At 55.0% G+C, this 14988-nt stretch overlaps 1 protein-coding gene across 1 annotated transcript; it reads right to left on the bottom strand.

Moving 5' to 3' along the window:
- Window positions 1–476: 476 nt before the first annotated feature.
- On the bottom strand, window positions 477–13819 carry LOC128950081 (leucine-rich repeat LGI family member 4-like; the record flags this gene model as incomplete). Its single annotated transcript, XM_054294956.1, has 5 exons — window positions 13800–13819; window positions 7364–7512; window positions 3542–3657; window positions 3347–3394; window positions 477–989 (listed from the first exon to the last, which is right to left on the bottom strand). Coding segments are annotated over exons 1-5 (846 nt in total), but the record flags the coding sequence as incomplete, so codon positions are not given.
- Window positions 13820–14988: the final 1169 nt, after the last annotated feature.

Genomic DNA, 14988 nt, shown 5'->3' on the forward strand with positions numbered 1-14988 from the left:
ATGGAACCCCATAACCCCATGACTCCATTACCTTGATCGACCTCCACCACCACATAACCCCATGACCCTGATGGAACCCCATAACCCCATGACCTTGATCAGCCCCCATAACCACATCACTCCATGACCCTGATGGACCCCCATAACCACATGACCATGATGGACCTCCATAACCCCATGATCCTGCTGACCCACCATGACCTTGATGGACCCCCATGACTCTGATGGACCCCCATGAGCCTGATGGACCCCCATAACCCCATGACCTTGATCAGCCCCCATAAACACATCACTCCATGACCTTGATGGACCCCCATATCCTCATAACCGTGATGGACCGCCATGACCCTGATGGAACTCCATAACCCCATAACCATGATGGACCCCCATAACCCCATGACCCTGATGGAACCCCATAACCCTGATGGACCCCCACAACCTCAATGAACCCCCAAACCACCACCTCCACCACCCACCCCGTTCCTCACCTCGGCGTCCCCCAGGAACCGGGCGAGACACGGGAACACGCCGCCCTCCACGCCGAAGCGCTCGGCCGCGTAGACGTCGGGCGCGTGCTGGACGTCCGTGTGCGGCGCGAAGCCGCCGGCGCCCCGCAGGAACGCCCGGGGCCTCCTGGCGGCGCCGCGGGCCACCCGCGCCGCGCGGCCGCCCAGCTCCAGGAACTCCAGGTGCGTGTCGCGCCGCCACGGCCGCGGCGCCTGCGCCGGGTAGAAGGCTCCGGAAGCCCGGCGGAACACGGCGGAGACGCCGCCCTTGGAGCCGTCGGCCACGCCCAGGTAGAGGCGGCCGCCCAGGCGGGCGGAGGTGACGGCGTGGGGACGGCGCAGGCGGCCCTGGCCCAGGGACTGGCGGCGCACGAAGGAGGAGCCCGAGCGGCGCCGCACCCAGGAGCCGCCGCGCGGCTGGGCCACCACCAGGAGCGGCGTGTCGGCCACCACCACGGGGTGGCAGGACGCCGGGGACGAGCCCGGAGGGGACAGCGGGGACGTTGGAGATGTTGGAGATGTTGCAGACCTTGGAACCCTGGGGACATTGGAGATGTTGGGCACATTGGAGATGTTGGGCTGATGCGGACCTTGTGAAGTTTGGGGACCTTGGAGATGTTGGGGACCTTAGAGACCTTGGGGATATTGGACATGTTGGGGTGATGGGGACATTGGGGACATTGGAGATGTTGGAGATCTTGGGACCTTGGAGACATTGGAGACGTTGGGGACCTTTGGAACCCTGGAGACACTGGGGGCACTGGGGATATTGGGGAGCTTGGGGACATTGGAGACGTTGGGGACCTTTGGGACCTTGGGGACATTGGAGATGTTGGGGTGATGGGGCCTTGGGGACCTTGGGGACAGTAGGGACCTTGGAGAGCTTGGGGACATTGGGGACCTTGGGGACTTGGGGACCTTGGAGGCACTGGAGAGGTTGAGGACCTTTGAGACCTTGGGGACATTGGGGGCACTGAGGACCTTGGGGACACTGGGGACATTGGAGACCTTGGGACATTGGGGACCTTGGGGACTTTGGGAATATGGAGGTTGTTGGGCACATTGGGGACATTGGAGATGTTGGGGTGATGGCGACCTTGGGGACATCGGAGATGTTGGGGTGATGGCGACCTTGGGGACATTGGAGATGTTTGGACATTGGAGATGTTGGGGTGATGGGGACCTTGGGGACCCTGGAGATGTTGGGGTGATGGGGACCTTGGGGACATTGGAGATGTTTGGACATTGGAGATGTTGGGGTGATGGCGACCTTGGGGACATTGGAGATGTTGGGGTGATGGGACACTGGGGACATTGGAGATGTTGGGGTGATGGGGACCTTGGGGAGATCGGAGATGTTGGGGTGATGGGACACTGGGGACATTGGAGATGTTGGGGTGATGGGGACCTTGGGGACATTGGAGATGTTGGGGTGATGGCGACCTTGGGGACATTGGAGATGTTTGGACATTGGAGATGTTTGGACATTGGAGATGTTGGGGTGATGGGGACCTTGGGGACATTGGAGATGTTGGGGTGATGGGGACCTTGGGGACATTGGAGATGTTTGGACATTGGAGATGTTGGGGTGATGGGGACCTTGGGGACCCTGGAGATGTTGGGGTGATGGGGACCTTGGGGACATTGGAGATGTTGGGGTGATGGGGACCTTGGGGACATTGGAGATGTTGGGGACCCTGGAGATGTTGGGGTGATGGGACACTGGGGACATTGGAGATGTTGGGGACCCTGGAGATGTTGGGGTGATGGGACACTGGGGACATTGGAGATGTTGGGGACCCTGGAGATGTTGGGGTGATGGGACACTGGGGACATTGGAGATGTTGGGGACACCGGTGACCTCGGGGCCCTTGCTGTCCCTCAGCCCGGTTCCCACCATTCCTTCCCTGCTGCTTTTCCCCATTTCCCAGCACTTTTCCCCATTTCCCCCCATTTTTAAATTATTTTTCTCCATTCCTCTCCCTTTCCCCCCATTTTTTCAATTTTCCTTTGGTCTTTTTCCCATTTCCCCCTTTCTTTTCCATTTCTCTCCCATTTTCCCCCTGGTTTTCCCCATTTTTCCCCCAATTTTTTCCCATTTTCCCCATTTTCCCCCATTTCTCTCACTGTTATAATGATGAGCACCCAGAACCTCCCCCTCATTTTTCCCTCATTCTCCCCCATTTTTCTTTGTTTTTCCCAATTTTTCTCTGGTTTTTTCCCCATTTTCCCCCAGTTTTAAATTTTTTTCATTTTTTCCCAATTTCCCCATTTTTTTCCCCGATTTCTCTCACCGTTGACCACGCTCTGTGCCCGGAACTTCCCCTTCATTTTCTCTTTATTTTTCCCCATTTTACCCCATTTTTTCCCATTTTTTCCCCATTTTTTCCCAATTTTTTCCTTTGCTTTACCCCATTTTTTCCCCGTTTTTTTCCCAATTTTTGCCATTTCTTCACCATTTTTTCCATTTTTTCCCAATTTCCCCGTTTTTCCCCCCAATTTCTCTCACCATTGATGACGCTCTGAGCCTGGAACCTGCCCCTCATTTTCCCCCTATTCTCCCTGATTTCCCCCCATTTTTTCCCCGTTTTTTTCCCAATTTTTGCCATTTCTTCACCATTTTTCCCATTTTTCCCAATTTCCCCGTTTTTCCCCCTAATTTCTCTCACCGTTCACCACGCTCTGTGCCCAGAACCTCCCCCTCATTTCTCCCTCATTTTCCCTTTGCTTTCCCCCGTTTTCCTCCCGTTTTTTCTCATTTTGTCCCCATTTTTTCCCCAATTTTCATTTTTTAACCGTTTTTCCCAATTTCCCCATTTTTTTCCCCAATTTCTCCCACCATTGACCACGCTCTGAGCCCGGAACCTCCCCCTCATTTTTCCTTTGTTCTCCCCATTATTTCTCCATTTTTTCCCCATTTTTTTGTTGATTTTTTCCCCGTTTTTTCCCCAAATTCCCCGTTTTCCCCATTTTTCCCAATTTCCCGGTTTTTCCCCCCATTTCTCTCACCGTTGACGACGCTCTGTGCCCGGAACTGCCCCCGAGCTGGCGCCGAGCTCCGGCTGCGCCACGAACACCCAGGGGTGGCCCCCGAGGGACGCGGGGGCGGCGCCCAGGGACGAGAACGGCAGCGTCTGGAACGGACGCAGCTCTGGGGGAAAAAACGGGAAATTTGGGTAAAAATGGGAAAATTTGGGGAAATTTGGGATTCTTGGGAGACCGGAACGGCCGCAGCCCTGGGGGCAGAAAATGGGGACAAAAATGGGGAAATTTGGTTAAAAATGGGGAAATTTGGAGTTTTTCACACCAAAATCTGGTTAAAAAGGGGAAAATTTGGGATTCCTGAGAGGCTGGAACGGCCGCAGCTCTGGGGACACAAAATGGGGACAGAAAGTGGGAAACAAAAATTGGAAAATTTGGAGTTTTTCACACCAAAAAATGGTTAAAAATGGGAAAATTTGGGGAAATTTTGGATTCCTTAGAGACTGGAACGGCCGCAGTTCTGGGGACACAACATGGGGGAAAAAAATGGGAAAATTTGGGGAAATTTGGGGAAATTTTGGATTTTTGAGAAGCTGGAACAGTCACAGCTCTGGGGACAGAAAATGGGGAGAAAAATGGGAAAATCTGGTTAAAAATGGGAAAATTTGGGGAAATTTGGGATTCTTGAGAGGCTGGAACGGTCGCTGCTCTGGGGACACAAAATGGGGACAAAAATCAGAAAATTTGGTTTAAAATGGGGAAAAAACGGGAAATTTGGTCAAAAATGGGAAAGTTTGGGTAAAAATGGGGAAATTTGGGGAAATTTGGGATTCTTGAGAGACTGGAACAGTCGCAGCTCTGGGGACACAAAATGGGGACATTGGGGACATTGGGGACACGGAGGCAGCGCCGAGGGACGAGAACGGCAAAGTCTGGAATGGACGCAGTTCTGGGGGAAAAACCACAAAATTTGGGTAAAAATGGGGAAATCTGGGGAAATTTGGGATTCTTGAGAGACTGGAACGGCCGCAGCTCTGGGGACACAAAATGGGGACATTGGGGACACCTTGGGGACATTGGGGACACAGCCAGGGACACAGGGACAGCTTGGGGACACCGGGGACATCACTGGGGACATTGGGGACAGCCTAGGGACACTCGCAGGGACAAGGGGACACAGCCAGGGACAGCTTGGGGACAGCCCCAGGGACACAGGGACAGTTTGGGGACATTGGGGACAGCCCCAGGGACACAGGGACACAGGTGCAGCTTGGGGACATTGGGGACAGCTTGGGGACAGCCCCAGGGACACAAGGACACAGCCAGGGACAGCTTGGGGACATTGCTGGGGACAACCCGGGGACATGGGGACAGTTTGGGGACATTGGGGACATTGCCAGGGACAGCCCCAGGGACACAGGGACATTGGGGACATTGGAGACATTGCCAGGGACACAGGGACACCCTCAGGGACACTGGGCACAGTTCTAGGGACAGACCCAGGGACACCTTGGGGACATTGGGGACACAGCCAGGGACAGCTTGGGGACACTGGGGACACAGCCAGAGACACAGGGACAGCTTGGGGACATTGCTGGGGACAGAGGAATGGACACAGGGACATTGGGGACAGCTTGGGGACAGCCCAGGGACAGCTTGGGGACACTGAGGACACATGCAGGGACACACTGGGGACAGACCCAGGGACAGCTTGGGGACATTGGGGACAGCTTGGGGACAGCCCAGGGACAGCTTGGGGACACTGAGGACACATGCAGGGACACTCCCAGGGACACGGGGACACAGCCAGAGACAGCTTGGGGACACTGGGGACAGGGGGATGGACCCAAGGACACAGAGACAGCTTGGGGACATTGGGGACATTGGGGACAGCTTAGCGACACCACCAGGGACACGGGGACAAAGCCAGGGACAACTTGGGGACAGCTTGGGGACATCACTGGGGACACGGGGACAGCTTGGGGACAGCCCCAGAGACATTGGGGGCACAGCCAGGGACAGCTTGGGGACATTGCCAGAGACACAGGGACACCCCCAGGGACACTGGGGACAGTTGTAGGGACAGACCCAGGGACACCTTGGGGACATTGGGGACAGCCTTGGGGACGTTGGGGACACACCCAGGGACACGAGGACACATCCAGGGACACCCAAGGGACAGAAGGACACAGTCAGAGACAGCTTGGGGACATCGAGGACACAGCCAGGGACAGCTTGGGGACATTGGGGACACCTTGGGGACATTGGGGACACATGCAGGGACAGTCCCAGAGACACGGGGACAGACCCAGGGAGAGCTTGGGGACACTGGGGACACAGCCAGGGACACCCCAGGGACACGGGGACACAGCCAGGGACAGCCCGGGGACACAGAGACAGCTTGGGGACATCGCCGGGGACACGGGGACAGCCCCAGGGAGAGCCCCAGGGACACTGGGGACAGGCTGGGGACATTGCTGGGGACATTGGGGACAGCTTGGGGACATTGGGGACACAGCCAGGGACAGCTTGGGGACATCGCCGGGGACACGGGGACAGCCCCAGGGAGAGCCCCAGGGACACTGGGGACAGGCTGGGGACATTGCTGGGGTCATTGGGGACAGCTTGGGGACATTGGGGACACAGCCAGGGACAGCTTGGGGACATCGCCGGGGACACGGGGACAGCCCCAGGGAGAGCCCCAGGGACATTGGGGACAGGCTGGGGACATTGCTGGGGACATTGGGGACACGGGGACAGCTTGGGGACACTCCCAGCACAACCCAGTCCCATTTTTAACCCTTCAATCCCCATTTCCACCCCTCAAATCCCCTTTTTTTGACCTAAAACCACCAAATTTTCTCCCCCCAGTACAAACCAGTACATCCCAGTTGCCTCCCAGTTTGTCCCAGCCCCTCCCAGTACCAACCAGTCCCATTTTAACCCCTAAATCCCCATTTTTAACCCTGAAATTCCCATTTTCAACCCTTAAGTCCCCGGATTTTTTCCCTCCCAGTCCCTCCCAGTTTGTCCCAGTTCCCTCCCAGTATAACCCAGTACAAACCAGTGCAACCAGTCCCATTTCCACCCCTCATATCCCCCCATTTTAACCCTTAAGTCCCCATTTTTAACCCTTAAATCCCTTTTTGACCTAAAACCACCAAATTTTCACCTCCCAGTCCCTCCCAGTTTGTCCCAGTCCCATTTTTAACCCCTAAATCCCCATTTTTAACCCTTAAATCCCCATTTTCCCCCCTAAAATCCCCATTTTTAACCCTAAAACCCCCGGATATTTTCCCTTCAGTCCCCCCCAGTCCGTCCCAGTCCGTCCCAGTATAACCCAGTCCCATTTTCCCCTCTAAAACCCCCGATTTTTAATCCTTAAATCCCCATTATTAACCCCTAAATCCCCAAATTTTTACCTAAAACCTCCAGATTTTCTCCCCCCAGTCCCTTCCAGTTCCTTCCCAGTCCATCCCAGTATAACCCAGTCCCATTTTAACCCCTAAATCCCCATTTTTTTCCAGAAATCCCCGGATTTTTTCCCTTTAGTCCCTCCCAGTCCCTCCCAGTACATCCCAGTCCATCCCAGTATAACCCAGTCCCCTCCCAGTCCCATTTCCACCCCTAAAATTCCAATTTTTAACCCTTAAATCCCCAAATTTTTACCTAAAACCACCAAATTTTCATCCCCCAGTCCCTCTCAGTCCCTCCCAGTTTGTCCCAATTCATCCCAGTATAACCCAGTCCCATTTTCTCCCTAAAAATCCCCATTTTTAACCCTTAAATCCCCATTTTCCCCCCTAAAATCCCCATTTTTAACCCTAAAACCCCCGGATTTTCCCCCCCAGTCCCTCCCAGTCCATCCCAGTTACCGTGCCTCTGGCACTGGAGCTGCTGGGGGCGGAGCTGCGCCAGGGCCACGCCCAGGTGGGGGAGGGGCGCTCGGCAGCGGCCCCCTGGGGGGGAGGGGCGGGCGCGGCCCCAGGCCAGGAGCCAGCGCAGGGCGTTCCCCCGGAGGTCACTGCGACAGAAATGGCACCAAATGGCACCAAAGTGGCACCAAAGGGGTGCCAGGGGTGCCAGGTGTCGCTAGGTGGCACCAAAGTGGCAAAAAACGGCACTAAAGGGGCCCTAAGTGGCATCAAATGGCACCAAAGTGGCACCAAAGTGTCATTAAATGTCACCAAAGGGTGCCAGGTGGCACTACGTGGCATTAGAGTGGCACTAAGTGGCACCAAAGTGGCACTAAATGGCATTTAAGTGGCAAAAAATGGCACCAAATGACCCCAAAGGGCACCAAAGTGTCGCCAAGGGGTGCCAGGGGGTGCCAGGTGGCACTAAGTGACACTAAAGTGGCAAAAAATGGCACTAAAGGGGCCCTAAGTGGCACCAGGTGGCACCAAATGGCACCAAAGTGGCAAAAAAGTGACAAAAAATGGCACGAAAGTGGCACTAAATGGCACCAGAGTGGCACTAAGTGACAAAAATTGGCCTCAAAGTGACCCTAAATGGCACCAAAATGTCACCAGGTGGTGCCAGGTGGCACCAAAGTGACAAAAGGTGGCCCTGAGTGGCACCAGGTGGCACTAGAGGGACATGAAGTTGCACCAGGTGGCATCAAAGTGACAAAAGGTGGCACTAAAAGGCACCAAATGTCACCAAAGTGGCACCAAAGTGTCGCCAGGGGGCGCCAGGTGTGCCAGGTGTCACTAAATGGCATCAGAGGGGCACTAAGTGGCACCAAAGTGGCACTAAATGGCATTAAAGTGGTAAAAAGTGGCACTAAAGTGGCATCAAAGGGGTGCCAAGGGGTGCCAGGTGGTGCCAGGTGGTGCCAGGTGGCACCAAAGTGGATTAAAGTGGCACCAAGTGGCACTAAATGGCACCAAAGTGGCATCACAGAGACAAAAAATGGCACTAAAGGGACATTGAGTGGCACCAGGTGGCTCTAAATGGCATTAAAGTGGCAAAAATGACACTAGAGTGGCACTAAAGTGGCAAAAAGTGGCACCAAAGTGGCACCAAAGGGTGCCAGGGGGTGCCAGGTGGCACTGAGTGGTGTTAAAGTGGCACCAAATGGCACCAAAGTGGCACCAAAGTGACATTGAATTGGCAAAAAGCGGCACCAAATGGCATCAAATGGCATCAAAGTGACAAAAGGTGGCACTAGAGTGGCACCAGGTGTCACCAAAGTGGCAAAAAATGGCATTAACGTGGCACTAAGTGTCACCAGGTGGTGCCAGGTGGCATCAAAGTGGCCCCAGGTGTCACCACATGGTATTAGAGTGGCACTAAAGGGCACCAAAGTGGCACCAGGTGGCATTAAATGGCACCCGGGGGCACCAAATGACACCAAAGTGACCAAAAATGGCACTGAATGGCATCGAAGCGGCACCAGGTGGCACCGAATGGCACTAGAGTGGCACTAAAGGGACATCAAGTGGCACCAAGTGGCACTAAAATGACAAAAAGTGGCACCAAATGGCACCCGGTGGCACTAAAGGGATAAAAAATGGCTCCAGGTGGCACTAAATGGCACTAGAGTGGCACCCGGTGGCATCAGATGGCACCAAAGTGACAAAAAGTGGCATCCGGTGGCACTACATTGGCACTAATTGGCATTGAATTGGCACTACGGGGACATCAAGTGGCACCAAGGGGCATCAGATGGTTCCAGAGTGGCACTAAGTGGCATTAGAGTGGTAAAAAGTGGCATCAAATGGCACCAAAGTGGCACCAAAGGGTGCCAGGGGGTGCCAGGGGTGCCAGGTGTCACTGCATGGCATCAGAGTGGCACTAAATGGCACCAAAGTGGCAAAAAATGGCATTAAAGGGGTAAAAAGTGGCACCAAAGTGGCACTAAGCAGCGCCAGGTGGCACCAGGTGGCACTACATGGCATTAGAGTGGCACCAAAGTGGCACTAAATGGCATTAAATTAGCAAAAAGTGGCACTAAATGGCTCCAGAGTGACATCAAATGGCACTAAAGGGACACCAAGTGGCACCAGGTGGCACCAAATGGCACCGAAGTGGCACTAAAGGGACATCAAGTGGCACCAGGTGGCACTACATGGCACTAAGTGGTACTAGATGGCACCAGAGTGGCACTAAATGGCATTAAAGTGGTAAAAAGTGGCACCAGATGGCACCAAAGTGTCACCAGGCGGTGCCAGGTGGCGCTAAGTGGCACCAAAGTGGCAAAAAGTGGCAAAAAATGGCACCAGGTGGCACCAAAGGGACATCGAGTGGCACCAAAGTGGCACCAAAGTGACAAAAGTGGCACCGAAGTGGCAAAAATGGTACTGCACTGGCACTAAAGTGACAAAAATAGGCACTAAATAGCACCAGGTGGCACCCAAGTGGCACTAAGTGGCACCAGGTGGCACTAAAGTGACAAAACTGGCATCAAATGGCACCAAAGTGGCATTTAATTAGCAAAAAGTGGCATTAAATGGCACCAAAGTGGCACCAAAGTGACAAAAATGGCACCAGAGGTGACACCGAGAGGCCCCAAAGTGGCACCGAGGTGGCACCGAGTGACACAAAATGGCGCCTGAGCGCCACCGGGGCCATCGAGCGGCGCTTGGGGACACCGGGGTGGCACCCGAGGAACGGAAAGTGGCACCAGGTGGCACCGAGGGGACAAAAAAGGGACAAAACACTGGCACGGACCCTCCATCCACCCCAGTGTCCCCAAGGTGTCCACAACCCCCCCCAGTGTCCCCAAAGTGTCCCCAAATCCTCCCAATGTCCCCAATGTCACCCACAGGTGTCACCCACAGGTGTCTCAGTGTCCCCAGTGTCCCCAGTGTCACCCACAGGTGTCTCAGTGTCCCCAGTGTCACCCACAGGTGTCACCCACAGGTGTCTCAGTGTCCCCAGTGTCACGCACAGGTGTCTCAGTGTCCCCAGTGTCACCCACAGGTGTCACCCACAGGTGTCACCCACAGGTGTCACCCACAGGTGTCTCAGTGTCCCCAGTGTCCCCAGTGTCACGCACAGGTGTCTCAGTGTCCCCAGTGTCACCCACAGGTGTCACCCACAGGTGTCACCCACAGGTGTCACCCACAGGTGTCTCAGTGTCCCAATGTCCCTCAGGAGCTCTCTGGGCACAGTCTCCAGGTTGTTGTTGGCCAAACTCTTGCAGGGACACAAACGGGGACAGTGGGGACAGTGAGGGGACATTGGGGACAGTGAGGGGACATTTGGGGACATTGGGGACAGTGAGGGGACATTGGGGACAGTGAGGGGACATTTGGGGACATTGAGGGGATTTAGGGACAGTGAGAGCGTTGGGGACATGTGGGGACACTCACAGGAATTGGAGCCCCCGGAGTCCCCGGAGAGACCCCGGGGAGACGAAACCGAGCTGGGAATCCTCGATGAACCTGGAACCAGTACGGACCAGTACGGACCAGTACAGACCAGTACAGACCAGTACGGACCAGTACGGACCAGTACGGACCAGTAGGGACCAGTAGGGACCAGTACGGACCAGTTTGGACGAGTGGGGACCAGTAGGGACCAGTACGGACCAGTACGGACCAGTAGGGACCACTGTGGACCAGTGTGGACCAGTACGGACCAGTAGGGACCAGTAGGGACCAGTACGGACCAGTGTGGACCAGTGTGGACCAGTAGGGACCAGTGTGGACCAGTACAGACCAGTACGGACCAGTAGGGACCAGTACGGACCAGTAGGGACCAGTGTGGTCCAGTATAAACCATTATCGACCAGTGTGGACCAAAAAACACCATAAGATCCATTAAAATCCATAGAAAGCAGTATGGACCAGTATAAACCAGTACGGACCAGTACGGACTAGTACGGACCAGTATGGACCAGTATGGACCAAAAAAACCCCATAAAATCCATTAAAATCCATAGAAACCTGTATGGACCAGTATAAACCAGTATGGACCAGTATGGATCCAAAAAACCCTGTAAAAATCCATACAAACCAGTATAGACCAGTATGGAACCAGTATGGACCCGTCCCTCGCAGTTCAAACCAGTCCACACCAGTATAACCCAGCCCCATTCCCAGTATAACCAGTACAAACCAGTATCACTCACAGGTACTCCAGTCCCTCCCAGTCCCCCCCAGCCGCATTTCCAGTCCGAACCAGTATAACCCAGTCCCTCCCAGTCCAAACCAGTATGAACCAGTGCAAATGAGCCCCATTCCCAGTCCCTCCCGGTACAAACCAGTATAACCAGTAACACACTCACAGATATTCCAGCACCCCCAGCCCCATTCCCAGTATAACCAGTACAAACCAGTATCCCCAGTATCACTCCCAGCCCCATTCCCAGTCCCTCCCAGTACAAACCAGTATAACCAGTACAACACTCACAGATCTTCCAGCATTCCCAGTCCCTCCCAGTCCCTCCCAGTATAACCAGTACAGCACTCAGAGCTACTCCAGCATCCCCAGCCCCATTCCCAGTACAGACCAGTATAACCAGTAAAAACCAGTATCCCCAGTACCTCCCAGCCCCTCCCAGTCCCTCCCAGTACAAACCAGTATAACCAGTATAACCAGCCCCTCCCAGTCTCTGCCAGTACAAACCAGCACAAACCAGTATAACCAGTGTAACCCAGCCCCATTCCCAGTCCCTCCCAGAACACACCAGTACAAACCAGTACAAACAAGTGCCTCCCAGTATAACCAGTATAACCAGTATAACCAGTATAACCAGTACAAACCAGTACAAACCAGTCCCTCCCAGTATAACCAGTATAACCAGTCCCCTCCCAGTACAAACCAGTATAACCGGCATAACCCAGTACCACTGCCAGCCCCATTGCCAGTCCCTCCCAGTACAAACCAGTCCAAACCAGTATAACCCAGTATCGCTCCCAGCCCCCTACCAGAACAAACCAGCATAACCAGTACACACCAGTCCCTCCCAGTATAACCCAGTATCGCTCTCAGCCCCATTCCCACTGTAACCAGTATAACCAGTACACACCAGTCCCTCCCAGTATAACCAGTATAACCCAGTATCGCTCCCAGCCCCATTCCCAGTGTAACCGGCATAACCAGTACACACCAGTCCCTCCCAGTATAACCAGTATAACCCAGTACCGCTCCCAGCCCCATTCCCAGTGTAACCGGCATAACCAGTACACACCAGTCCCTCCCAGTATAACCAGTATAACCCAGTATCGCTCCCAGCCCCATTGATTGCAACCAATCAGCGGCCTTGAAGGCGGTATCTAAAGGCCGCGCCATTTTGTCTTTTTTCGACTACAACTCCCGTCATGCCCTACGGCGGCATAGAGAGCTATTAAAAGCTGGACTACAGCTCCCAGCATGCCTCGCGGCCTCTTAGAGCGCCATTGAAGCGGGGCCAACAGCTCCCGTCGTGCCCTGCGGCACATACGTAAGTATTGATGGCTGGCTTACAATTCCCTTCATGCTCCGCGGCCCCATAGAGTCTAATGGAAGCCGGGCCTACACCTCCCGTCATGCCACGCAGCCACACAGAGTGCCCGGTACACGCCCCCAAATGTCCCCCCAAACCCAAAGTTGCTCCTCAGTTGTCCCCCCGGACCCCCAAGTGCCTCCCAGGATTCTTAAATGATCTCTCAGCCCTCACTCAGGACCTCCGACTGCCCTCACGGACTCCCAGGTGCCCCCCTAAACCTCCCACCGCCCCACTGACCCTCAGTCTGCGCCTACAATTCCCATGCTGCCCAGAGCCTACAACTCCCATCATCTCCCGCGCCCCACAGAGGCCAGGTAAAGCCAGGATCCAGCTCACCAAGTGACCCTGAGTGCCCTCAGACCCAAAGTTCCCCTCGGCTGCCTTTTGAGTGTCCCTTAAATGGCTCCTCTGACCCATAAGTGGCTTTTAGGACGCCCAAGCGCCCCCAGACCCCCAAGTTCCCCATCGAGCAACTTCCGGGCCTACAGCTCCCATCATGCGCCGGGACGCCCATTGAGTTATATTACAAACACGCAAACAACTCCCACCAAACCCCGCGCCCCATAGAGAATCTTTATAACCAATAGAGCCCCGTTACAAACACGCATACAACTCCCATCAGCCCCCGCGCTCCACAAAGAATCGTTATAACCCATAGAGTCCCAAAGAGAATCATTATCACCCATAGAGCTCCATTACAAACGCGCATACAACTCCCACCACCCCCCGCGCCCCATAGAGAATCATTATAACCAATAGAGCCCCATTACAAACGCGCATACAACTCCCACCAGCCCTCGCGCCCCTAGAGAATCATTACAGCCACGCCTACAACTCCCATCATCCCTCGCGCACCACAGCGCCCCAGTTACTTGCCTTCAACTCCCGTCATGCCCCGCGCCTCCCATAGCCCATCATTGAATGCCCCGCCCCTCCCGCACTACAACTCCCGTGCTGCCCCGCGGAGCTTTTCCCGCGGTTTTTCGCTCCCCTCAGTGCCCCCCGGCCATGATGGCGGAGGCGCTAGAGCGCTGGCTCCGGGAGGAGATGGAGCTGCCGCCCTCCGCCATCCCCTCCCCGGCCACGCTACGCAGGTCGGGACCAGTCGGGGACCCCCATGGGGACCCCCCTGAGGCGGGCAGGGGCCGCGGGGTTTTGGGGTGCCGGGGGTGGGAACCCCCCGAGGGCTCCGTGAGGGGAGAGCGGGAATGTGGGAGGGGCTGAGGAGGTTTGGGGTCCCCTTGGAGGGTCCTGAGAGGTTTTGGGGGGTCCTGGGGGGATTTTGGGGTCCCTTTGGAGAGTACTGGGGAGGTTTTGGGGTTCCTTTAGAAGGTCCTGGAAGGGTTTGGGGGTCCCCTTGGAGGGTCCTGGGGGAATTTTGGGGATCCTGAAGGGGTTTTGGGGTCCCTTTTGTTATGAACAAAATTCGGGTAATATTTTTTTTGTGAGAAAAAGTTACAAAAAGCAGCCAGACCACGGGTAGCTGCTGAAGTTCTTCGTGTTTTGTTATTGTAATCACGAGTCGTTGTGGCTAATCGCTCCTTTTGTATCAGCAGAGCCTCGCCCGAGGCTAAGTTGTACCTTTCCCAGAAGGGTGGGAACCTTCCCGAACAGTAGAAGAGACCTGAGAAGGTGGGGGGGGCTATGCAAAGTGACTCCAAGACCACAATGCAGCATGGGTCCCCCGGTGTACGGAGAAAACCCCAAAACAACGAGCCACCTAAGAGTTGAGAGACTGGAGTGATGTCTAGACGTGAAGAGCCGAATGCTGAACCTGCAGAGATGCAAAACACCTTCAGAGCCTCTCGCCCTGACCAAGAGAGACGACCCCGGCGGTGAGACCAGGCTGACTGAGCTGGCAAAGGTACCATCTGACGGGATCAGCAGGCCCTAAAGGCTCCCACGAGGACTTGATCCCCAGCTCTGCCCCTTGCGGACAGAGCTGCGCATATCCTCCTCCTCTGAGTCGCCCGGGAAGACGACGGAGACTGCAGACCCGTCGAGCCACCCAATCCTGAGCTGATCACTTTTAATAAAGGCATTGAAAAAGGAGAAGAAGTC

This window comes from Melozone crissalis, unplaced genomic scaffold (assembly GCF_028551555.1).
Source record: "Melozone crissalis strain CALT ecotype California unplaced genomic scaffold, PUWL_Pcris_2 ptg000414l_1, whole genome shotgun sequence".
Classification (NCBI taxonomy): Eukaryota; Metazoa; Chordata; class Aves; order Passeriformes; family Passerellidae; genus Melozone; species Melozone crissalis.